General features: G+C 46.4%; 2 protein-coding genes across 6 annotated transcripts in view; one reads left to right on the top strand and one right to left on the bottom strand.

The window, feature by feature from the left end:
- The window catches only part of LOC146020095 (testis-expressed protein 47-like), a 36,840-nt gene extending 32,222 nt beyond the window's left edge, over positions 1 to 4,618 (top strand). For all 3 annotated transcript variants that reach the window (XM_083152921.1, XM_083152919.1, XM_083152918.1), the window contains exons 6-7: positions 2,716 to 2,866; positions 3,961 to 4,618. In XM_083152921.1, coding sequence (XP_083009047.1) covers positions 2,716 to 2,866; positions 3,961 to 3,995 — 186 coding nt within the window. In that variant the 3' untranslated portion in view covers positions 3,996 to 4,618. The remainder of the gene's footprint in view (positions 1 to 2,715; positions 2,867 to 3,960) is intronic.
- Positions 4,170 to 24,453, bottom strand: part of ARHGAP17 (Rho GTPase activating protein 17) — a 116,930-nt gene continuing 96,646 nt past the window's right edge. Inside the window, exons 8-21 of one of the 3 annotated variants that reach the window (XM_083152916.1) lie at positions 24,043 to 24,111; positions 22,486 to 22,567; positions 21,781 to 21,908; positions 21,290 to 21,401; positions 21,049 to 21,130; positions 19,575 to 19,655; positions 17,027 to 17,140; positions 15,364 to 15,455; positions 14,485 to 14,632; positions 13,149 to 13,373; positions 12,931 to 13,061; positions 12,128 to 12,721; positions 10,824 to 10,847; positions 4,170 to 6,924 (exon numbers count right to left, since the gene is read on the bottom strand). In XM_083152916.1, coding sequence (XP_083009042.1) covers positions 10,825 to 10,847; positions 12,128 to 12,721; positions 12,931 to 13,061; positions 13,149 to 13,373; positions 14,485 to 14,632; positions 15,364 to 15,455; positions 17,027 to 17,140; positions 19,575 to 19,655; positions 21,049 to 21,130; positions 21,290 to 21,401; positions 21,781 to 21,908; positions 22,486 to 22,567; positions 24,043 to 24,111 — 1,881 coding nt within the window. In that variant the 3' untranslated portion in view covers positions 4,170 to 6,924; position 10,824. Of the gene's footprint in view, positions 6,925 to 8,815; positions 8,866 to 10,823; positions 10,848 to 12,127; positions 12,722 to 12,930; positions 13,062 to 13,148; positions 13,374 to 14,484; positions 14,633 to 15,363; positions 15,456 to 17,026; positions 17,141 to 19,574; positions 19,656 to 21,048; positions 21,131 to 21,289; positions 21,402 to 21,780; positions 21,909 to 22,485; positions 22,568 to 24,042; positions 24,112 to 24,453 lie in introns of all 3 variants that reach the window. The other 2 variants (XM_083152917.1, XM_083152915.1) reach the window with 2 other exon arrangements.

The raw sequence follows: 24,453 nt of genomic DNA, 5'->3' as shown, positions 1-24,453 counted from the left end.
AGCCGCATACGCCAATTCCCCCTCGCTCAAAAAATGGAGCGAGGGGGAATTGGCGTATGAGGGGGGTGCGTTGAATACTGACAGGGTGAGTGCTGACAGCGAGCAGGAAGCTCTGCTCGCTGTCGCCGCTCGCCCACAGCATTGAATACCCCCCCAATGTTGTACAATAATACACCTGATTTATGAGTGATGGTGGAGTTTTCTACTATCCCATTTAGTCTGCTCTTATTTAGATAATATGCCTTTAAGATTTAATATATTTTTCTAACCAATCCTAACATACAGTATCCATATTTAACACTTGGTAACGATTTGGTGCTTTATGCGTGGTGACCATACTTCCGCAGTGCTGGTACGCATAATGGGACACAAACAATGTGGATTATTAACAAAGTTTGGCGTTTCTGACACATCTAACTGAAATAGACTATGCTCCCACCCCAATCACCTGCATATTGGAAAGCAGAGGCCGAGGCCTGCTGACTTCTGGCATCGGTGACAACTTCCGGAGTAGAGAAGGGAAGAGAGGGAGAATTTCTGCCCATACACGTTACAATTATTGTATACAATATTGCATCTCATCGCATCTCGGTTTTGCGATGAGATGAGATCTAGTACAAAAAGTATGTGCAGCACATTGCAAATCCGAGAAGTGAGGAGCTGCGATATTGTATACAATAATTGTAACGTGTATGGGCACCTTATGGATAGAAATTCCAGGCACGGTCACAGGCTTCTTTTTGAAATGCAGCAGTTATAGTTTGTCGGGATAGACAGTCCCGTTTGCTTATAAAAAGAAAAGGTAAAGGAAAGATTAATCCACACAACAATTTTATAATAAATTATATATATATATATATTTTTTTTTTTTTATATTATACCATAATTAAATACCATGCATAAATAATTGACATATATAAATAAAATGAAAATATATAAAAGGGTGATCATGGGCTTTGCAAGGGAATAGGCAAACCTATTTTCTCCTTTTTGTATGTAGCGTGACAAATAAATCTTCTGGGAGTGGAATTTTAGATGGACCATTTGACAGGGTCTATCCCAATCTTTTCTGAAGTGGAAAATTACTGGAGGAACGCCAATGTCCTTTAGGTTTATAAGCTGCTGTATTTAAAATAAAGTGTGACCACTCCCGATTCCTAGGATGGATCTCGCATCTTTGGTGTTGGCAGTATCCTAAGTGGTAGCAGCTACAGAGGACTTGTTCGTTGGTCAAGGTGGGTCCGTGGTAGGTTTAAGGTCCAAAGTGGAAGTCCATAAGCATTTGTAATCCACACCAGAGAAGTGGAGAATAGGGGTGTCTGGCGCCTGACGCGTTACGCTGGGGGTTCCCAGCTTTTTCAAAGGTGTCTTTCCCCTAGTCAGATCCCCATATTTATACCGGTATCCGGACTCATCATAGACAGTCATATGGTCGACCACTAATGGTCGACAAGGTTTAATGGTCAACACACAATAGGTCAACATGATCTAAAGGTCGACATGGGAAAGGTTGACAGGCATTAGGCCGACATGGTCAAAAGATCGACATGAAAAAGGTTAACATGCTTTTTTTTTTTTGCGAAGAGGCCTGCCGCCGGTCCCCCTCACCGCCCAGACACATCCCCCCCCCCGAACTGGGCAGCGTCTCCCTGAAGCGGAGATAGGCAGGGAGACGCTGCCCAGCCGCCGTGAGACGCACACACGCCCCAGTCCCTATCGCCGGCGCTCGCCAGTGAAGGGGATCTGGCATGCACCGGCAATGGATGGAGCCGGCTCCATCTGTAGTATGCCAAACACAGCGAGGCACCAAGCCCGAAGCATTGTGAGCGAAGCGAGCCACACGAGGGGACGCGGTACACTTAGACAGTGCCCATTTCGACACCCTAAAAACATTAAAAACTCATGTCAACCTTTTGAACCTGTCTTTGATGAGTCTGTCTATGGACTTATACCATAACCATTTATACCAATAGGACAATATGGCCGCTGATTGTTCAATCAATCATGTGAGGATAATCATAATTTTTCTCTGACCGATTCTCTTAAGATTAACCATTTAAAAAGACATAAGAAAATCAATTATACCATATAATCTATAGAAGGCAGACAATCCAAGAATCAATATATACTTTTCTCTCAACCATTATAGTGGTACCATTCCTCTGTACATTTATATTGTTTAAAAAGCTAAAATAGCCTCTACTTACATGTCCCCCTCTGGAGCAAAACTCAGGTCCCCCCCCCCCCCCCCCTTCCCAGGTGGCGCTCTAGATTATATATATATTTATATCTCAGATGCAATGCACAATTCTATTTGTCATCTACATGTAGTGGTGTGATATTTACAGTCCTATCGTCTGGTGCTTTAATGCTATTCGCTCCAGGTCCTTGTGCGTTCCACTATACAGGAAGTATGCGTTCCACTGCTCAGGTGATTGCTATTTAGCCAATTTAGGGCTAATTTGAAAAGGTATATCTGGGGGATCAGAGCAGTTAGTCAGTACACTGCTGACCTTCAGCATGGATGTCTCTGTCTGGTCTCCTACCTTGTGATTACCTCTGTGTTTGTGCATGTGTGAGAAAGATGTAGTTTCACACGCTGCCAACAGATGGCAGTGTTTCATGGACACTAGACGTGTATATATAGATGATATATACACACACACACACAAACATATATACACACATTGGACATATTTTTTTTCTTTTTTACAGCCTGAGAGCAAAAGCCCAGGAGGCCGCTTGACTGACCTGGACCCCGAAATGCTTGTCCGAGAAGAAATAACAAATGTCCTCACTCAGTCGGCTATGCTCCTGCGACCAAAAGAGTATATTGAACTGTACCTCAAGCCAATAAACATGTCTGGTGAGTCGGGTACAGATATCCAAAACCAATGCATGGTGTAAGGTGGTTTCTAGCAAAATATATACTTTATTAGCCAGTATGCTGAAATGAACCTACTTAAATTAACCATTTACCCCTATAGAGGTGTACCGGTCACCTTCGCAGTGGAGCAGCCATCTTTGAGGTCCGAACCAACAACTTTACAGCCCCTTAATTCACTAGGAACTACTGGGGTCACCATACTTTCATCTTTGCCCTCACAGCCCACAAAATGGCTGCCTCCAATGCCTGTGTATAAATGTAGAAGTAGATTTATCACCAATACCAATGTAAAACCCTGGGGGCAATGTAATAGCATCTGAGATTGTTGGAGGTGTGGGATGCAGGACAAGCCGACTATTTTAATGAAGCAATCAATCATTCACAAGGCAAACCCATACCTTGTAAATGATGACCGCTTTAAAAAATGTCAGCTATCGTCCGGCATCCGGCACCTCTGACCATCTCGGAAGCTATTAGGTTTTACAGCATCGTTACTTCAAGCAGCAAGTTTTCATTGGAAATCTGTATTTTAACATTTTACAGCCAATCCCATGGGGATTCGGTATGAAATCCAGACAGTCAAAATCCCGAATGGGACAAAATACCGACATGGTCAAAATACCGACATGGTCAAAATACCGACATATAAAATGTGCAGGTGAAACGGGCACATGTCGGGTCAAAAAACAGTGAAAATACCCATGTCGGTATTTTGACCTTGTTGGGATTTTAAATGTCGGGATTTTGTCCTTGTCGGTATTATGACCCTGTCAGGATTTTGACCATCGGGATTTTGACTGCATCCCTCCCATGGGGTTGTGCTGAAGGATAGCAACAAGCTCTGGGCTAAAGTTAAAGGGTCAATTATGGTAGCACAGTGGTTAGTATTACCACCTCACAATTCTGGGGAGAGAGTTGAGTTTATCCTACGTGGATAATGAAACGCATACATGTAAAGGATTAAAAACATATTTATACTGTATATCCCTGAAACCCCTATTTGTGCATGTATGTAAGGTGTGAGGTTATTCATATTAGCTAAATGCATTGTTTTTATTTCCTCCTCTTTCTAGAAGTCTTGACAACTCTCGAACACCTGTTCCTGTAGCTGACATTTTGTCCTCTGTGCAACCATTTTGAAGTTGTTGCGTTAACATGAGAAAAGAAAAAAAAAAATTATTATTTATCAGTTTAGAGAATGTATGTTGGTTCCACATTAATATAAACAGTTTATGTTGCCTTTACAGGGGAAACTAGACAAATAAGACAAAAACAAATAAAATTTACCTCACAACCATGTTTTATTTCCTTGGAAATAAGAAACATATTTAACAGAAACCTTCTTAAAGAGTGCCAAAAATATATAATTTAGATCACATATTATCCAAGCACATGATAAATTGCCTCACACCGGCACCCGGTCGAAGAACAAAAACAAAAAAATAGAAAGGGACAAAAAAAGGGGCAGCCCTTTATACCCTATATAATATATTTGCAATTTTATTTATTTTAGCTTTTTTTAACAAAATGTATTTCGACCAAATAAAAAAAAATACCAAACTTGAAACCGTGATGCAGCCCTTCAAGAATAAAACCTTCTGTGGTGGAAAAAAAAAAAAAGAAAATAAATCCTTTGTAGATTAAAGTGTAAATATCACAAAAAAATATCCTTAGAGATCAGTTTCTGTTTTTCTGGTAGAAAACAATTACAATGCACAGCTCAAAAAGGGTCCCCCCCCCCCCCTGGTTTTAAATGGCACTAATATTAGGGTTAAGTCAAAGTGAAGAGTGATAAAGAACCAGCAGTTCAGCTCCTAACTGCCATGTTACATACAGGCTGCATTTGAGAAATGAGTTAGGAGCTGACTGGCTGAATAAATGTGGCCCATTATCCGGATGTGCTCACTTACTCACTCTAAATACTGGTAGCTTACAGCTCCCCCTGCAGACCGTCAGTGCTACTGCACCGCTTTAAAAAAATAAAAAACTATTGCTTGTTTCGTTAACTTGTGGTCTTTTCAGTCTACTTTAAAGACCTAGAAGAACACGCACATTACACAATGATCGTTCCACTTTGAATTTACCTTAAAAAATAATCCCATCTCTCAGCTTTCCGCTTGGGGCGTATGACTTGCTGTACACAGTGCGCCACCCTCCGAGCCACATAATGGCAGAGTAAGCTGCTGAGAGATGGTCATGGATTATATACATACATCTTCTATACACAATATTTCAGCGGGTTAGAAGACTGAATACATTGTAATATAAAGCAGTGGTCAGAACAAAATGGCTTTATACATGGAGTCACGCACAGGGCCTGCCTTATTTATTTTGCTAATAATCGTAAGAGGATACTGAAGTGATGTAATGACATTTTGGAACCAAAAACTGCTGGCCCATGACCAAAAAGGAGTATTCCTATTGCTAAAAGCACACACTGGTAATGAGGTATGTCCTCCATTACCAGCAGTATAAAAGAACAGGATTTCAGCACTTTGTACTTTAGAGGAGCAGGATTACATAGGCCATACGGCATTATTACTTGTCTGCTGCTTAGATAGTTTGGGAAAGCTGTGGCATCACTATGGTATCCAGAACACAGGCATTATAGACACCTTCTAACATGTCTCCCTGCCTCTGGTATGTCCTGAACAATGCACAACGTCATTCAGGGCATTGACGTGAAGGCGGCCATTTTTGTTAGCTGAATGATGTCTCCGTGACATCACTGGCTCACACTGAAAAGGGCTCTGATGATGTCAGTTAATTTTGTGTATCCAGAGGGGGTCCCGTAATATCAGTCACCTAGTCATAATGGTGTGTGGGAACACAGATACAAGACATTACATGTAGTGGAATGGATGGTTTTAAATATAAGACATACAGAGACTCTGCAACCTTGTCTGCAGTCATACAGGGCTGGAACAACAAAAATACCACAAAAATAGAAAGTTCTGAAAAGGACACTTGGGAAGAGTGATCCTTGTGACTTTACTTCCTGGCTGGTCGTAAATGCATAGTTCCAATTAACTAAAAAATATAATGTATATATACATTTTAAGAACCAGGTTGGAAAACGCTCTACCATGGTCCAAGACTTGCTAAATATTTTTCAGATGACATCTGCGTTTGCGGTTAAACAATGAAACTGGTTTGACTGTACAACAATATGAAGAAGAGATATGCTCGGTGATGCTAGATGCCATACCTACTATGTGCCTATGGTCTACCTGCTGCTGTAGCTCTACTGCCAACACTATTGAGTGGCTGCAGACCGGACACTGCAGAGGCTGCCGGTGTGGGGGGTGCATTGGCATAGGGGGTAGGATGAGTTCGGAGTAAGGGAGGAGGTTTATACCCTACAGATGGTAACTGAAATCCAGCAGTTCCCAAAAAACTATGTGCCTTTTGACATCATTTTATTTTAGCATGAATCAAAACATTGTCAGCCTCTGTTGCGGTAATAATACATCCTAAATGTATATCGCGTAACCTACAGCTGTGCAGACTGATAAAAATATCCATGATTTTCCTCCGAGAGAGACCACCCTGGTCACCTGGCACCGGAAGTTAGAATAGGGGGTAGAAGACACATGGAAAGGTGGCGGCGGCGGAATGTTTGTAGAGGCTTCTATCTCCTCAGGATAAATAAGTTCTAATAGTGGCATGAACAAGGGCTATAGATGGACTGGTCCGATTAGTCCCTACAGACCCGACAGGAGGCCTAATTGAGGACCCTCCAATACAAGACACAGCAGGTCATTCAAACTTTGAGAGTTCTTCCAAGTCCATGAAGGAAATAGCAAAAAAAAAAAAAAAAATACAAACAAAAAGTTTCTCGCTGTCGGGTCTTGAAATGATGGGTGTAACGGGCCTGTAGGGCTGAGCCGTCTTTATCTTGGAGTGCAGACACATCCCATCTCCTTATAGAGCTGTGCTCTCTATATCCGTGTCAAGCAAGACGACTGGTATCGGAGGCGGATCTACCACGGGAACCGGGCACACGGAGTCAGTAACAGGAGGCCCCTGAACCGGATCTGGAAAGCAACACAATGTACATGACAGAAAAAAAGGATTTTTGTTTTTAAAAAGGAAACAAAAAAACATTCAATAATTGTATAAGAAGCAAAAAAAAAAATAATCCCTGCATCTTTATTTTTAATAAAAGGCTGGTAAAACAAATTCCCCTGTTGATGGCAAATGCATTTCAAGTGTATGCATGATTCTATAACCGTTTTATTTTACAGAGTGCAGTAACACTTGACGGACTGTAGATGTCGCAATTGCAGCTGCTAGCAAAGGCTTAAGAACAGCTGCTCATCATTAACGGTAGCAACACTAAAGTATACTGGACCAAACCATGTAAACGGACCTTGATACATTCACATGCTAAAGCTGCAAAGCGCCTCTTCTGGTTAATCTTTACTAGAATCATGACATCCTGTTCTCCACCGCTTCTTTACCCATTAATAGGCATTAAGAGCAGATGCCCTCACTGTCTGCCATTACACTAATGTATATATAACTTAAATTATACCCTAGTGACATGACAGGCATAATCTGTTTGGAAGGGAACATACAGGGTCTGTCCGGAAAGTAATGAGACTGTTGTTTTTAAAGCCACGCAGAACAGGCGCATGGCGGCACAATGAGATGGGCGGAGGAGTGTCTCATCTACACATTTCCTCCAGCGGCAGTTGCCCGTGAGCTTTTAAAGTGTAAGTGTCGAGCTGCAAACAAAGTGTCCTTTTTTACCTCGGTCAAGCAATGATACGCGATCAGGTTAAACCCGGGAAATCTAGTACTAGGACACTTGCCATGCTTCAAAAGCCCTTCGGAGAAAAATTCTTGTCCAACGTGCAAGTTTACCGCTGGTTTATATTCTTCGAGGAGAGCAGAGAAGACGTTAAGGATGAACCACACTCTGGACGACTTTACACAAGCCAAAATGAGCAAAATGGGCTGAAAGCAAATCATAGACCAAATCCATGCTCATTGTCTTTTGTGTGGACCACAAGGAATTTCGTCCTACCGGCCAAATGGTCAACGGTGCATTTTACATAGGAGTGCTCAGTCGCTTGTGAAACCAGGTCCTTGGCACCCGCAAGGAGATTGCCACTACCTGGGTCCTCCACCACAACAATGCGCCACCTGGGTCCTCCACCACAACAATGCGCCAAGTCACATCGCTGTTCATGAGGAAGTTTTTGGCCAAGCCCAACATGACAACGCTGCCTCAACCACCCTACAGTCCGGATCTGTCCCCGGCTGACTTCTTTTTGTTCTCCTGGATCAAACGCAGCCTGAGACAACACAGTTTTCAGACTGTAGACAAAGTGAAAACGGCATCGAAGGGGCACTTCCAATTAATGCCTCCCGTAAGGTGTACCAAGCTTGGCAGACACGCTGGCAATATAGCATCAACGCTCAAGGGTCATACTTTGAAGATTATTAACCCAATGTTCAATAGTTTTTCCCGGATTTAGTCTCATTACTTTCCGGACAGACCTCGTTAGCCATACAAATTCCGGATTGGGTTAATGTAAATAAATCAAGTTTGTTATAACCCTCCAAGCTTATACTCTCTGATAATGGAGTGAACAGGGTGAGATGGTGGAACAAAATAAACTGCCCTCTGTGGTAATCGGGGGGGGGAGGGAGTAAAATAACAATATTGTACCACAGATCTGGGAAGGTTTAACCCACACCTTATGTGCGTGTGCTTATTTTTCCATGCGTGAGTGACAGTCAGTAGGAAGAGGTGAGCCGTACCCCCAGGGAGACCCCATGCTGTATTAGTGAGTGCATACAAGCCTGGTTAGGGCCACACATTGTTAGTACCCAGCACACGTGAAAGTCCAAGCATGATTGGGGGAGAAGTGTCAGCAAAGTGCGTGTTCGGGCCAATCAGGTGCCCCGTTTCCTTACCATCCAAACTTTCCAATGTCAGAGCTTACTGATAAAGTTTCATCAAACATCTGAATTAGTCAATAAAATTGTTTATGGTTAGTACCGGACTGCAAGGAAACACGTTATAAAGCAGATCATCCCTAACCTCCTTAGTGACCTGTCATATAATGAACGGTTCATCTTGTTCTTGCAAACTAGATCACAGTCCTCAATTTAAATGAATCCTCAACAAACCGGCTAATTGAAAGCTTTCTGGCTGTCATCGGAGAACGTCGGAGCACGTGGCTGTCACAAAGAGCTGGAGCCTCACTGATTATCTACATCTGCTGAGGCCACAGTATCACTGACCTATCAAGACAGCCGGCCTATCCATTGGTTGCAAAAATTAAAATAGGGATGTAGTGGATTACTTATATGTCAATTTACCATCACGTGGGGTTGAGCATTATGCATTCACCTTAATATATACAACATTTGATTGTACAGAGACAAAAACATTGAATAATCTACTATAACACACCAATATGCAAAATACACCAAAGGGGCATTAATAGAAGCTGGTACACAGGTACCGTGATCATTAGTAACCAATCAGAAGTTGGAATTTATTTCTGAAACAGATGGCAACTTATTGGTTATACAGTCACATGTACCTCAGGGGGCAGATTTAATAAGCTCGGTGAAGTGATAAGTGTCTGGTTTTTATCATTGGCCAATCAGCTCCTAACTGTGAAGTTACAGGCTTGGTTTGCAAAATGACATGTAGGAGCTGATTGGCCAGTGATAAAAAAAACAGACACTTTATTACTTCACCGAACTTAATAAATCTACCCCTCAGTTCTCTTAAATGTCCCCAGATCTAAGCAACTGGTAACATTGCCAAACAGCTGTGGGACTGCGCAGGGGTGTAGCGGGGAAGAGTATAATGCATCTGGCTTCCGTGCAAGCTAACTGCAGCTCAGCTACCAGGCGGGAACGTAACTTAAAGCTGGTGATGCTGTACTAAGAAAGTTAGACCAAGACCAGAGCATTAATTCATAGGGGACTTCAGTGCCCCTCAATAACCATGCAATAATGCAAGGTAGTCTTATCCTGTGCAGGATTGCCAAATGCCAAGGCAGACTAAAACAGACATGAGCGCTAGCACCAGGTCTGGATCCCAAACCAAACACCCACTTCCCGTAGCTTTATTCCGATGCTCCGCCTCTGTAGTAGGTCATCGGTCTCCGAATAACGGAGTACAGATCTCCATTCAACCCCATTACTATCTGTGAACGATTTGGCCGCACAAAAGGACAAATCACTTATGAGGAAAAAAAACAGAAAAAGCTCCGCTACCAAGCCACACCTCTCCATCACTCCGCGGCCACCCAATGGCCTGACACGGGCAGACGCAAGTGATGCGTTCACGAGGTCACACAATGGGGGCTTAGCCGAACACTGGAAGAGCTGTATTCTCACTCTTTGACCAAAACCCAAAACTGCATCACCCTACAGCATGTATAATCAGAATCGTGACTTGGGATAGAGTGGTCCTACTGCGAACAATCTCTATTATAACGACACTTCTATACATACAACTAACCAAAATACTAAAGGGAAAGAAAAAACACCACCATAAAATAATCCACTAATCAAATACAAAAGTACGGTTACACTGCAGACTATATTGTACGGCTAGGATACCTGCTACATACACTAGGTAATGAGAGAGATTACAGACTTTGTATAGGGGGAAAAAAGGGCGATTTTCCCAACAGAAGAGACAGGGAGAGATTTCTCAGCTCTCATCAATTATCAGGACGTGAAATCATTTAATCAGAGCTGCAGGTGGAGAATGTTATGGTGCACATGGTGTGATGCAGATTTAGGCGGTGCTCGCAGTGATGGGGGGGAGGGGGAGGGGGGGTGCCTGGGTAATATGGCTGGGAATGGGATGGGGTGAAATGAATATGGACATCTGCAGACGGCACAAGGCAAAGCTGTCATCACAACAAAGTGCGTATGGTGTCAGCCGGGTACAAACCTTAATACCGGTAATTTTCCCAACCTGTTGAAGGCACCACAGACAAAACTATTAAGAAGCGTTGCACAGAACACAGCCCACGGCCACCCCACATCCCTCTCCTGCCATCTTTTTTAGTGTCAAGCGTAAAGCAGCAGCCAGTGAATTAGGGGGCAGGAGCAATAGTACCTAACCTGCCAGAACAGTCAAAGTGTTCCATTGATGCAACAAGACAATAACTGTGCCGCCATGGGACCCTTTCACTAACAAATAGGGACATTACAAATAGGGACATTACTGAGCCACAATGTAGGAGCATAGTAAGTGAACTGCTTGCAGCTGGTTGCATAATTGTTTAGGCAGCACACTGGCTCCGTGATTGGCACTGGAGTCTCACAGCATCTGATTCCAAGCCGGGATCTATATGGACGGAAAGTGTATATTCTCTTTGTGCTTGCATGGTTTCCCCCAAAAAACTCCCCCCCCCAAAAAACATGGTACTTGTTCCCTAGCACTGCGCCCGTCGTGGGTGATCGCATACCTTAACTTAAGGTATGCGATGGACGCGACCAACGCGATTTTAGGGCTATTTTTAGCCTTTTCCCTGACAATTAAAAAATCGCGTCCATCGTAATACCTGTGAAGTAATGCGCGGCCGCTCCCACGCTTCGGGCTCGCCACACTATATAAAATCAACTCCACGCCGACGTGAATAGTGGGGGTATGAAAAGGTCGGAGGACTTGTACCGCCCCCCCCTGCTTCTGGTTGGCGTTCATCGTGGGGTGGCGTTAACAATGGGGGCCATTTGACCCATCAGGGTGGGGAAACAATGAAAATTGTGGTCTGGGGGGACATTTAACAATGGGGCCAATGTAAAAATCACGTCGATCGCATCGCATGCGATTTGGTTGCATGCGAAGCGTTCAACGTGATTTTTTTGGGACCCGATGGATACAATTTCCATCGCTGGCGCCATCCTGGGAAACAAGTACCAAAAACATTTTCCGATAAAGAAATTACCCTTGTGCGTGTTTGAATGACAAGATATTCTCTGTACAGTGCTGTGCGGTCTAAATAAAATAATAAATAAATGTGTCTCCCTGGTATAAAACTATCAACAGATAAAGTTTAAAATAGGTAGTGCTTAATTGAATGCTTAATTGAATCCTTGTAAGTGACAGAGCCACCGCCACAGGCCGACCATCAGGACGGTTACGGCTTGCAAACAGGTAGATGAATCTAAAATGCTCTAATCTACAAATCAATTGTCCAATATTCCATTGCAAATACAAAGATGAGGCATTAGAATCTCCCCTGTACTCACCAGTTATAAGTTTTGAAGCAGAGGGTGGTGGCATCTCCCCAGGCGGATGAGAAACCGGGGGCTGCGGTGGAGGAGGGATAGTGGGGCGAACGCGTGGCTTTGGGACAGGGCGCGGCCGGGTAAGGGTTCCAAATGTCTGCGGGGGAGAAGGCTGCGTCTGAGTGGTCTCTGGGATAACAGTCTGGGATCCAGGTACCTCTGACAAAGGCGGTGGAGTATCTGGTGGAGTTGGCGAGTGTGAAGGACTGGATGAGTGTTCTGTTGTTGATTCTGTGGCTGCCATAACTGGTGGCTGAGTGGCGGGTTTGGGATGAGGTGTTGGCTGTGTGGGAGGCTGCGGGGGAGGGTGATTGGGAGCATGTATTAAGGGTTGGCTTCCCGAATGCCTGCGTGGCAAAGAGCCATGCGAGTAGGCTGTGGGAGCCGCAGATCCTCCCTGGTTACTTGCGGTGCTCGGAGGATTATGGACATGGTTTAAGGGTTTGGGTGAGACAGAGGGAGGGTTGTTAGCAGCCACAGGCAAATTCTGATTCCCCGATTGCACAGGAAGGGGCACCGCTGGCTTTGGGGGAGCTGGAGCAGGTTTCTTGGTGGCTGTAATATAAAAACAGACAATGTACTGATACATAAGAAAAATACTGCTTACCCCTCTTACAGGGCCACTACGCCAAAAAGTCTTCCTACCACGACAAACACTTCAAACACTCGTTCTATTTGCCACTTGATGCAAGTCATTGTCCAATGTGATCAGTTATAATTCCTAAATCATTTTGGTGCTCATAAGTTAGTGATCATGCATCTACCTCGTCTTGTGGAGTGGGGACTTGGATCGGCAGAGCCCTGTGTGGGAACGACTGCTCCGGCAGGTGGGTGAGCTCCATTCCGCAGGGAAGGGGGTGTGGTCGCTGTTGGCGTCTCTTTGGTCTTGCCCGTGCTGTGGGTGAGAACCAGGTAATTACCATTAGCCGGCACAGCGAGGAGACAAGTATCATGACCAACCATCACACGCTCTCGTCCTTACCCAGACTCTTCATGACCGTGAGTTGCAACAAGATCAGCAGGGTTTGGCAGCTGAACCGGCGCAGTGCTCGGTGTGGTAGCATCCGCTGTAGAGCCTGGCAGCTCAGACTGCGTGACACCTTCATTGGGTGGGAGTGGAGGGTGAAAAGCAGGTGATACGTGTTTTCGTGTTAAGGTTCCTCCTCTTCTTGGATTATACTGGAAGTCCATTACTTTAAGACCAACGCTGTAGTGGGATAGATAGAAATATACAGTCTTCCAGTCTCTCAATAAACTGTTCACTGGTTCCTATGACAAACAGGCTGTATGGACGGGTCATGCTGTGGGTACACTCTAGTGCAGCAGTTCTCAAATGGTGTGTGTCCTGACCCCAAAGTTTGTCAAGACTCTGGTCTGGACTGCCAGGCAGATTACTTCTCTTCTTTCTCAGTCAGTGATACAAGGAGTATTAAGGTCCCCATACACTGGGCAGATTTGTCCTAAGGAGCCCCCCTACAGCTCCCCCGGAGGCTCACATGCCATCTGGCACTTGATGTGCCATTTTTACATGCAATAAATCGCTTGCGATTTATTGCATGTAATACTCCTGGGGAGCTGATGTGGCGGCGGGGGAGGGCAGCAGGGTCTGGCCAGCTGCTGGTGGTGGTGGCGGGCAGCTTATAGTGGCAGGCAGCAGGGTCGGTCCAAGCAGCGGCGGCTGGGAGCTTGTAGCTGCATTTTAAGGGGCAGCGGGGCGGGATGTGGCTCCTGAATATTTTGAAATGACTGGCTGGACACTGATTGGCTGAGAATATTCTAAAAGATCCCAGCCGCCGCCGTTCGAACAGACCCCAATGCCGCCACTAGGAGCTTCCCGCCACACAGACCACTCTGCCCACCCCACCGCCGCACGGGAGGGAGGTCCCAGGTCGGGGACATCAAACTGAGCCGATTTGGCCGAATTCACGGCCCGATTCGTTGGAAATGGCCAATATCGGCTCAGTGTATGGGCACCTTTAAAATCAGTCGAATTGTCTGTTATTTCAGACTCCTTGCATCCTCCTCAGTGCTGCCATGCATGTGCAGTCTGCTGACCTCACAGATAGTAAACATTCTGAGGTAACATTCTCTGTTTTAGTTCTGTTGTTTATTTGTGTAACCTGTACTGTTCTAATGTGTGCTATATGTTCGGTGCTGCGTACCACTACTAAAAAGGTAGTGATAATAATAATAATAACAACAACAACTTGCTGGGGTCCTGTAATAAGTTTTATTGTCTGATGGGTTCCCAGAGCAAAAACATTTGAGAACCCCTGTACTAGTTGGGCAACCATGACATAAAAAACAGGATCACTTACCCTTCTTTCTTCAGCAAGTCCCCATCCATGACCGCCATGCTCACTGGCCTCTTGCGTTCCATGGGACCAAACTCCCAGTGCATGTCACTATTTTGGTGATTTGCAGGAACAGCCGCAACAAAGGCACCAGAAACATTGAAGTCCACCTCTGAAGGAGAAAGACAATGTGGCAGAACCAGCGTTAAACAATGGATTCTCTCATGTAGACACCAGACAATGAACCCTATGCAGTACATATCATGCACTGGGGCAGATGTATTAAGCCTGGAAAAGAGATAAAGTGAAAGGAGATAAAGCGCCAGCCAATCAACTCCCAACTTTCATTTTCAAACACAGTTCATTGGCTGGTGCTTTATCTCCACATTATCTGTTCTCCACTGTAATACATCTGCCCCACTCTGAGACAGGAGAAAATGGGGCACAATCTGAGGTGGGACTAAAACAAAGAAGAGCAAGTAGCAAATTCTGCTGCGATGCATGGGGCACACAGACTTGCAGTATTATTGCAGGGTAAATACTGGCTGCTTTGCATGTAGCGCTCTGCTATGCAAAGCCGTCCTCCCCCCACTGACGGCACCGGGCAGGGGGAAAGCTGCTCAGTGTGTATGCACTGAGCGGCTTTCCCCCCAGCAATAAACACGATCATCGCTGTCCATACACACTGGGCACAGTCGCCCAGTGTGTAAGGACCTTTACACTGTAATTCAGAAATGTTTTAGAACATGCTCCTCCCCCATATCACTCCCTCTGCTCAGGTTACATCTGCCCCATCTGCAGGGCATGGTGTTCCCCAAGTGCACTGTGACTTGCTCATTTCTGCTTTGCCTCCAACTCAAGACCAGTCCCTGTGAACGGGAACATAGGTTTTCATCTTCATACCTTCAGGAAAGAACCAGTCTGCATGCTGAATAATGGGCTCAATGATTGTCACCACATGGACCGAGGTGGCAGCAGCTATTTCTGCCAGCGTCCTGCGGAATAAATATGAATGGTAAGGACAGTGCACAAGCTGCTGTTGCATTTTGCTTGCAATACAGTTATGAAAACTTAACAACAAAGGCCAAATATGATCAAAAACTGGATTTACTGGCACAAATTCCCGCAAATGTTTTGAAATTTAAAGTAGAATTGTATTCCCAGGAGGCAACTCTGTAGGTAGAGATCAGGTCAGAGAGAGACCCACATGAAGATAGATAAGAGGCTGAATACTGACAGTCTCTCCGGCTCTCATGGGACACTTCCACAACTATCATAGGAATTAATGTCGCCCAATCCCTTATCTTCTGCCCTGCACCCATCACAGGTAGAACGATCCAATATGACGTACTATCTATCAGCCCCCTCTATCTGTCAGAGGTGCAAAAGTTTCCTATGACACATCAGGATGGAACAGACATGAAAAGTTGGTGAGAACCAAATTACCGTATACAGCAATGGGAACACACAAATTATATGTATAGGAAGAGATGTGGGTTATTCGATACATGGGGAAAGAGAGAGATCTGCTGAAGATTAAAGAGTGCAAGTAGTTTATGTAAGATGGGAAACCACAAGCCTGGGAACTGGCAAATGTACACCCTAACCGCTGCGCCGCACATTCCTCCCGCTGCCACGAAAATCCCTGTATACCAAGCTCCCTACAGCTGTCAGACATCATCCCCTACCGATCTTTCCCAAAAAAAAGCGTTACGGAATTTATTTCCATCAGGCCTGGCTTCCAGAACTGCAGAACCACATCCAGATTCAGGGACAAAACAATTAAAAACATGTTGCTCTCCAACTGCAACACTAGGTGGCGCTGTTCTGCACCAAGCTGAATGTTTGAAATTATTTCTCTCCTTCACTGTAGAAGTGATCTGGATTCTATACGGGTGCAGATTATAAAATAGGCCGTCAGTAGGTCTACACCAAAAAAGAATGATATGCAACAGGTCGAAAGGATCAAAAGGTTGACATGGAAAAGGTTGACATGAGTTTTTCAGGGTTTTATTTGTGTGTGTCAATGTCAACATGGACCCCCAAAGCGTATTGAATTTGCTTGCCATGCTTTGGGGCCAAATCCCAGGATCCCTCCAATCCCGATCCCGGGATTGGCCACCTTAATGTCAACCTTTTGATTGCCCATCTAGTCACTGTAGATCTATAAACCAAAACCAATTGTATACTAGGGCTCAATGCACAATGGGTTCTAATCATTAACCAACTGATGTCCCACAGATAGATACAGACGTTGTGTGTCATCTACACACAACTGCAGCCAGAAGAGACAACGTAAAAGGAAGCTGCATATTTCTTTTTTAAACGTAGCCATCTTCTGCTTAGATATCATTTGCTCATGTATTCTGCCAGGTAGGACCACGTACTAGACAATGACCGATATACAGTACATGTTATACTCAGTAATAACCCCCGGCATGCCAGATCCCGTGCTGAGAGAACACTGGGGTCACGCAGCTGTGCACTATTACCCCAGAATCCGAGGAGACAATGATCCTGGCCATACAGGCAGTGTATGATGTGAATTGGCGACCCCTGTACTTACCCTTCATGCTTTGCCCAGAGCAGGTTAGGACCTAATACAATTGCAATGTTGCTGGGGCTCATCTTGTTAACATCGCTGCTGTGACTCAGCTTGGCCAAGAATTTAACCAGATACCTGAAAAACAGAGAGATGGGCCATGTCATTAGGGTTCTGTGCCTCGCGGGGAGAACTCACATGCACTTGTCGCTTCCACACTCTGCCGTTTTGTGCCTCATACCTCACTACTGTCGACAATGCCTAATGAGGCATTCTTGAGGCTAATAATGACTTAGATTATAAAAGGTTTGCCTTCATTGTGTTTTATGAACTCAGGATTCTAGGGTGTGTAGGACAGTTCCTACTAAAACCACCACCCTATTAGACTTACACATGATGCCCCATAAGGCAGAATTGGCATTTAAACAGTCATTTGTTAATATTCCCTTTATTCTGTGAAACGCCTGACAGCCTGTTTGCCTGGTGACGCAGCAACAGCGACACACAGGCAGGAAGAGGGTAATACTGTAGGTGCACAGCCACACAGGCAGGTAGTACTGTAGGTGCGCAGCCACACAGGCAGGAAGAGGGTAGTACTGCAGGTGCACAGAGTACTGCAGGTGCACAGCCACCCAGGCAGGAAGAGGATAGTACTGCAGGTGCGCAGCCACACAGGCAGGAATAGGGTAGTACTGTAGGTGCACAGCCACACAAGCAGGAAGAGTAGTACTGTAGGTGTACAGCCACACAAGCAGGAAGAGGGTAGTACTGCAGGTGCACAGCCACAAAGGCAGGAAGAGGGCAGTACTGTAGGTGCGCAGCCACACAGGCAGAAGAGGGTAGTACTGCAGATGCACAGCCACACAGGCAGGAAGAGGGTAGTACTGTAGGTGCACAGCCACACAAGCAGGAAGAGTAGTACTGTAGGTGTACAGCCACACAAGCAGGAAGAGGGTAGTACTGCAGGTGCACAGCCACAAAGGCAGGAAGAGGGTAGTACTGTAGGTGCGCAGCCACACAGGCAGAAGAGGGTAGTACTGCAGATGCACAGCCACACAGGCAGGAAGAGGGTAGTACTGTAGCTGCGCAGCCACAGAGGCAGGAAGAGGGTAGTACTGCAGGTGCGCAGCCACACAGGCAGGAAGAGGGTAGTACTGTAGGTGCACAGCCACACAGGCAGGAAGAGGGTAATACTGCAGTTGCACAGTCACAGAGGCAGGAAGAGGGTAGTACTGTAGGTGCACAGCCACACAGGCAGGAAGAGGGTAGTACTGCAGGTGCACAGCCACACAGGCAGGAAGATGGTAGTATTGTAGGTGCACAGCCACACAAGCAGGAAGAGGGTAGTACTGCAGGTGCACAGCCACACAGGCAGGAAGATGGTAGTATTGTAGGTGCACAGCCACACAAGCAGGAAGAGGGTAGTACTGCAGGTGCGCAGCCACACAGGTAGGAAGAGGGTAATACTGCAGGTGCGCAGCCACACAGGCAGGAAGAGGGTAGTACTGTAGGTGCGCAGCCACACAGGCAGGAAGAGGGTAATACTGCAGTTGCACAGTCACAGAGGCAGGAAGAGGGTAGTACTGCAGGTGCACAGCCACATAGGCAGGAAGAGGGTAGTACTGCAGGTGCACAGCCACACAGGCAGGAAGAGGGTAGTACTGCAGGTGCACAGCCACACAGGCAGGAAGAGGGTAGTACTGCAGATGCACAGCCACACAGGCAGGAAGAGGGTAGTACTGCAGATGCACAGCCACACAGGCAGGAAGAGGGTAGTACTGTAGGTGCGCAGCCACAGAGGCAGGAAGAGGGTAGTACTGCAGGTGCGCAGCCACACAGGCAGGAAGAGGGTAGTACTGCAGGTGCGCAGCCACACAGGCAGGAAGAGGGTAATACTGCAGGTGCGCAGCCACAGAGGCAGGAAGAGGGTAGTACTGTAGGTGCACAGCCACACAGGCAGGAAGAGGGTAGTACTGTAGGTGCACAGTCACACAGGCAGGAAGAGGGAAGTACTGTAGGTGCGCAGCCACACAGGCAAGAAGAGGGTAGTACTGTAGGTGCACAGCCACACAGGCAGGAAGAGGGTAATACTGCAGTTGCACAGTCACACAGGCAGGAAGAGGGAAGTACTGTAGGTGCACAGCCACACAGGCAGGAAGAGGGTAGTACTGTAGGTGCACAGCCACACACGCAGGAAGAGGGTAGTACTGTAGGTGCGCAGCCACACAGGCAAGAAGAGGGTAGTACTGAGTTTCAAAGAATGAAAGAGGTTTTCCTCACAAAGGGCCAGATGTATCAAGCTTCGAAAAGTGATAAAATGGAGTAATAAACAATCAGCACCTACCTGTCCCTTTTTTAAACCCAGCCTGCTATATGGCAGTTAGGAGCTGATTGGCTGTTTGTTTATCATTCTCAATTTGATCAATTTTTGAAGCTTGATACATCTGGCCCATACTCAACTCCTTTTTATAAATTAAAAATGCTGTAGGTGAGCTTTGTAAAAGTGCGGCAGGAAGGATGCTCCTCCCACCACCCCATGGGGTCCTGTGGGGATTCAGACCTGGTTACTCACCTGAAATTTTCTAAGTTCGGTTTGGGAAGTTTCTGGCAGACAACCCATAGGCTCTGCAGCTTTAAATTCTGGTCCGGAACACTGCGGAGACGGACAAAGAAGAGATCAGACAAACGTTTCTTCACTCTACTAATGTTTCAGTGGTTACAGATAGTACATAATGTACAAAGGTCAGTGTGCGACACACTGAGGACACTGCAGGGCATAAATGGGAGACTGCCAGGAAAGCACTAATTAGCACAATCTGCTGTACTTGTTGCATCTCCAGGTCTCGCGGTGCACATGACCAATCCTACCAAGCAGAGCAGCAGGCAATGCACATACACGCAATGAGCACTATTATCACCTCTTCTCAGTAATGTTAATACAAAAAACTGGAGCCAACTGACCCACAACAGAAGGTGTCGAAGAGTCATGTACAGATGTAGCGCCGCTCATCCAGTGCTGGGGTTCGACAGACCACCCCCCACTGGCAAGCGGACGCTACATCTGACTGGGATGCGGGAGCGTCCCACATGCATGCGCGTCCCAGTTTCCGATCCGCTTAAGGGAGATGCACAAAGTTGGGGGGGGGGGGGGGGAGAGCAGAAAGGTGGGGGACGGCGATGAGGTGACGGCGGAGACCCGGTGCTAGCTCCGGGTGAAGGGGATGCGCGTGTGTCTCATGCACGCGTATCCCCTTCCAGTGTCTGGCGGGGGCTGGCGAATCTACCGCCAGCCCCTGCCTGAATGAGAGGGGCTCCATCTGTACTTGCTGAATTACAGTCATTGTAAGAGAAGTGAGACCTTTGAGACTATAGAGAAGATGTTCTAAATGGAGAGAGATCTTCTGACTATTCTGCATGCGGGATGCAGTTAAAATCCGGGCGGTCGGAATCCCGGCATTCAGAATCCCGACCGCCGAAATCCCGACACTTTCTCCCTCCGTGGGTGTCCACGACACCCCTGGAGGGAGAATAAATTAGCGTGCCGAGCGTAGCGAGGCACCGGGCCCGCTGCGTGGCGAGCGCAGCGAGCCCGCAAGGGGGGGCGATCCACGTCCCCCCCTTGTCGGGATTTCGGCGGTCGGGATTCCGGCGTCGGGATTTTGAACGCCGGGATCCCGACCGCCGGGATTTCATACTGAATCCCTGCATGCAGTATGAATCTAATGAGAACACTGGCCGTGACCGACCGCTCAGCACACTGCTGCCATGTGTACGGGGCACTAGAACGGTTCTTCTTCTTCTCAAGGAGTCTATGTAGATGGAAGTTCCCTGGACGCTGTAAGTCCGCCACATGAGCGCATGTGAAGAGCAGATGAGTGTAGTCACTGGAACCAATTATCCCAATGCGGCTAACTCGTTCCACTTCTATCACTGCTTGGTCTGAACCTGAACGAGCCCTTCAGTCAGTCACTACGTTAGATGAACACAAAGTTCCCTTCTCTGTGTCCTATATTTGGAGCTTAATAAATGATTAAGGTTCAGCTTACTTCCCGGCAGCGATCCACTCATCGTACAGGCTGAAGGTCATCAGTGGTTCCGGCAGCTCCCGCAGATAAGACTTTAATGCCCCTGCAAAGGAAATAGCTCAAATGATAATTTTATAAATGTAATTCCCTTAATGTGCATGTACTAACGCGTGACTCAAATCCATTTTTGTGTCCTATTTTTAAAACCGTGCGTTTAACCCGATAAATACAGTTATTTCGCTGCTTTGGCCGTGATCCTCACCTGCAACAGCATGCGGGTCCGAGTAGAACTCTTCCAGTTGGGAGGCAGAGCAGTCCAGTGCTGCTTTAAGCTTCTTCAGTTTGGAGGCCCCAGCTGCTATCCTGAACAATCCCTATGGGAGACAAATGATGATTAATAAGGCAGGGATAATGACTATGGGCCTAATTCAGAACCGCCCGCCTCCCTGACAAATACCCCCCGTTCGCACACAGGCTCTGCACATGAGCAAGCGCAGACACCACCACCACCATCGGAACCAGGCTGTATGTTTTACCCCAGCAGATGATTGCACATTTGGAAACACCAATCATTTTTGGAGCTGGGAAACAATAATACTGGTGCAAAAATGATATTCTAAGTCGGATTCATAAATTAATATTAAGACCACTTTTGTAAACTTGACTAAAAGGAGAAAAAAGATGGGATTCTACGCTGCAAACAGTCGTGGTCAAGACGGGCACGGGGAGATGAGGAAATAAAATGCCGCCCACCTCTTCCTTCATCCCAGTTTCCAGCAGCATCATCACACAAGCTTCAATGGGAAGTGCGATCTCCCGCGAACTGCGCTTCAGGTGCTCCTCCAGCGCCGTGCCGAACGCCGGCTTCTCCGTCCATTTATCTAGGGTGAGAGGAGAAGCATGACAGAGGAGGGATGGGAGGGAGGGGGAGCGCCATAGGAAAGTCTATGAGAGACCTTAACAACTAGAAATTCATCTAAAAAGAAAAATGGTGGAAGGAAATACGTGCAAGTGTGGAAAGCAGAGGCATAGAAAGGCACAGATTGGCCCAGAAAGAAGGCTGCACAAACTGCCCAGTTCTCCGTTTTATACTAGCTGCAGGCCACCGCCGTCATTGGCCGGCCAGATCTTCTGCCGAGTGCTGATTGGCAGTCGTCTTATGCTGATACCACCCCGATGATGGAGCCCTGCAGTTTTAGTAGTGGGGCTACACACATACAGAAGACGCTGTTATTCCTACCCGGGGGTTCTCCTCTGCATCAGTAACAACATGGAACATGTGGGAGATTAGAGAAACACCAGCCGGATATAAAGCAGCCTCCAGTTGGCCAATCCCCAGTCCGTAGGTGGCAGCAGAGAGAGATCAGCGAGACACTGCCCCCTCTAGTACCCAGACAGTGAAAGGCACAGGCAGGACAGGATCAAACCAAAGCTGAGAGGGGTGCTGCGGGTCTTTACCTTGTTGGGCCTGGATTTCGGGTAGTGCTTTTTCTAAGACAGCTAGTGCTTTTCTATGGTATTCTGCTTGAGACTCTAATAACTGAAGACAGAACCCACACAGAAAACAAAACACAATGAGTACATGAGACAAGTGAGAGACGCACATGCGGTGCAAAAATCATGGCAGAGGAGGTTCCCCCGATATGATCCCAACCAACCATGGAATACTCTGGTCTTCTCTATAAGGTATGAAGGAGACTCTTAACTTCAAACGGTTATTACTTACCAACATACAGTAAGGGGGATGTTTATTTGCCATGAACTACCCCAACATAACCCAAAGTTACCCCCGCCCCCAGGTTTACTCTATAGCAGGGCACTGAACCCCACATAACACATCTTTAGCCCTTTGCACTGGTCTGTATTTTCCAGGCTCTACCCATTTCTAGGAGACCAAAGCCTTCCATAATGTATATTACAAGGATCATCTCCTACAACAAACGTGTCTGAAGACCAGTAAGTCTATGAAGAGGAGAGTCTTACATAAGAGAGCTCGTAACGCACTAATATATAGCGGTACGCCTATCAGGGGTTTATAAGATGGGCAGATAATTGAGAGAAAGCGGTGATGGCGGTAGGAGATCAATTCCTATACACAGCTGGTAATCCCATCACCTCATCTGAGTAATGACCCATTGCAACAAAGACCTGCTACTATCAAGGTACCCAGTGGCGTAACTACAGCACCGCAGCCCCAGCGGTCGCGGGGAGGGGCTGGGTAAGTGTGGGCGCCGGGGGGTTGCGGTGCTATTGTAATGCCCCATCCCCTGCAGCTTTACCTATATTTGCTGCGGTGGTCCCGGCTCCCCTGGCTTCATTCTGATGCTATTGCGACAGGCTATCATAAAATGTCCGCCCCCATATAGCAGACTGTTCTCTGAAACTGTCTGCTGTATGGGGGCGGACATTTTGTGATGGTCCGTGTTACATAGCATCAGAATGAAGCCAGGAGGGGAGCCGGGACCAGCACAGCGAATGCAGGTAAATATGCAGGGGATGGGGGGCATGGGCGGCCAAGGTGGTGGGGGGGCATGGGCGGCCAGGGTGGTGGTGGTGAGGGGGGCATGCTTTATTATCGGCAGGGGGCGCCCAAATTATAGTTACGCCGCTGAAGGTACCAGAATAAAATGATGGCAGCACAATCTTCTCCTGGGCTCCTCCTGTACTGCAGTAGCCCACATCAAATATGATAGATCAGTGATGGCTAATCTGGACACTCCAGCTGTTGTTGAACTACACATCCCAGCATGCCCCACATAATTTTTAGCATGGCCAAATAGCAAATCAGTAGCAGAGCATGCTGGGATGTGTAGTTCAATAACAGATGGAGTGTCAAGGTTAGCCATCACTGTGCTAGATGGACACAAGTGAAAATGCCAGGATGTAGAACATATGCTCCATACAAGACCCCAACATCAACCCTCTATGGATTGTGGTGATAAAATACAACACTACGTTGTCCTGGAGACATTTACCCATTCTGTGTCCAAAACCCATTACCATCACCAGACTTACCATGACAAAGTACTGACCGTACTCCCCTTCCTTGGAGACAAAATTGTACATGTCGGCTGCCAGCTGATCCTGCAGGGACAGAGCGGGATGGGGTCAGGGTTCGTTTCGGCAAGGATTAGTTTTAGTAGTCAAGGTCTTAAAATTTAAATTCTGTGTCACATTTTAGTAATTTATTTCTTATTGTTGTCTTTGTCAAGATTTAGTCAGTGGATCTCGGATAACGGAAGTACGGGTCAAAAGGTCGACACGAGCATTCGGATGACAATGGGAAGATCATTTATATACCTTTCACTATGTGTTTAGTAATCTAGGTATCAAACATGCTATTTCCTTCACAGCAGGTCATTTATTTTCTGCAAATATCAATTGAAGAATACAATCGGTTTTTTTTTATTAAAATGTTACTTTAAA

The sequence above is a fragment of the Crinia signifera genome, chromosome 7, assembly GCF_055691185.1.
Source record: "Crinia signifera chromosome 7, ASM5569118v1, whole genome shotgun sequence".
NCBI classification, from domain to species: domain Eukaryota; kingdom Metazoa; phylum Chordata; class Amphibia; order Anura; family Myobatrachidae; genus Crinia; species Crinia signifera.
The sequence above is the reverse complement of the archived record's forward strand: the minus strand, read 5'-3'. Positions and strand labels throughout refer to the sequence as shown.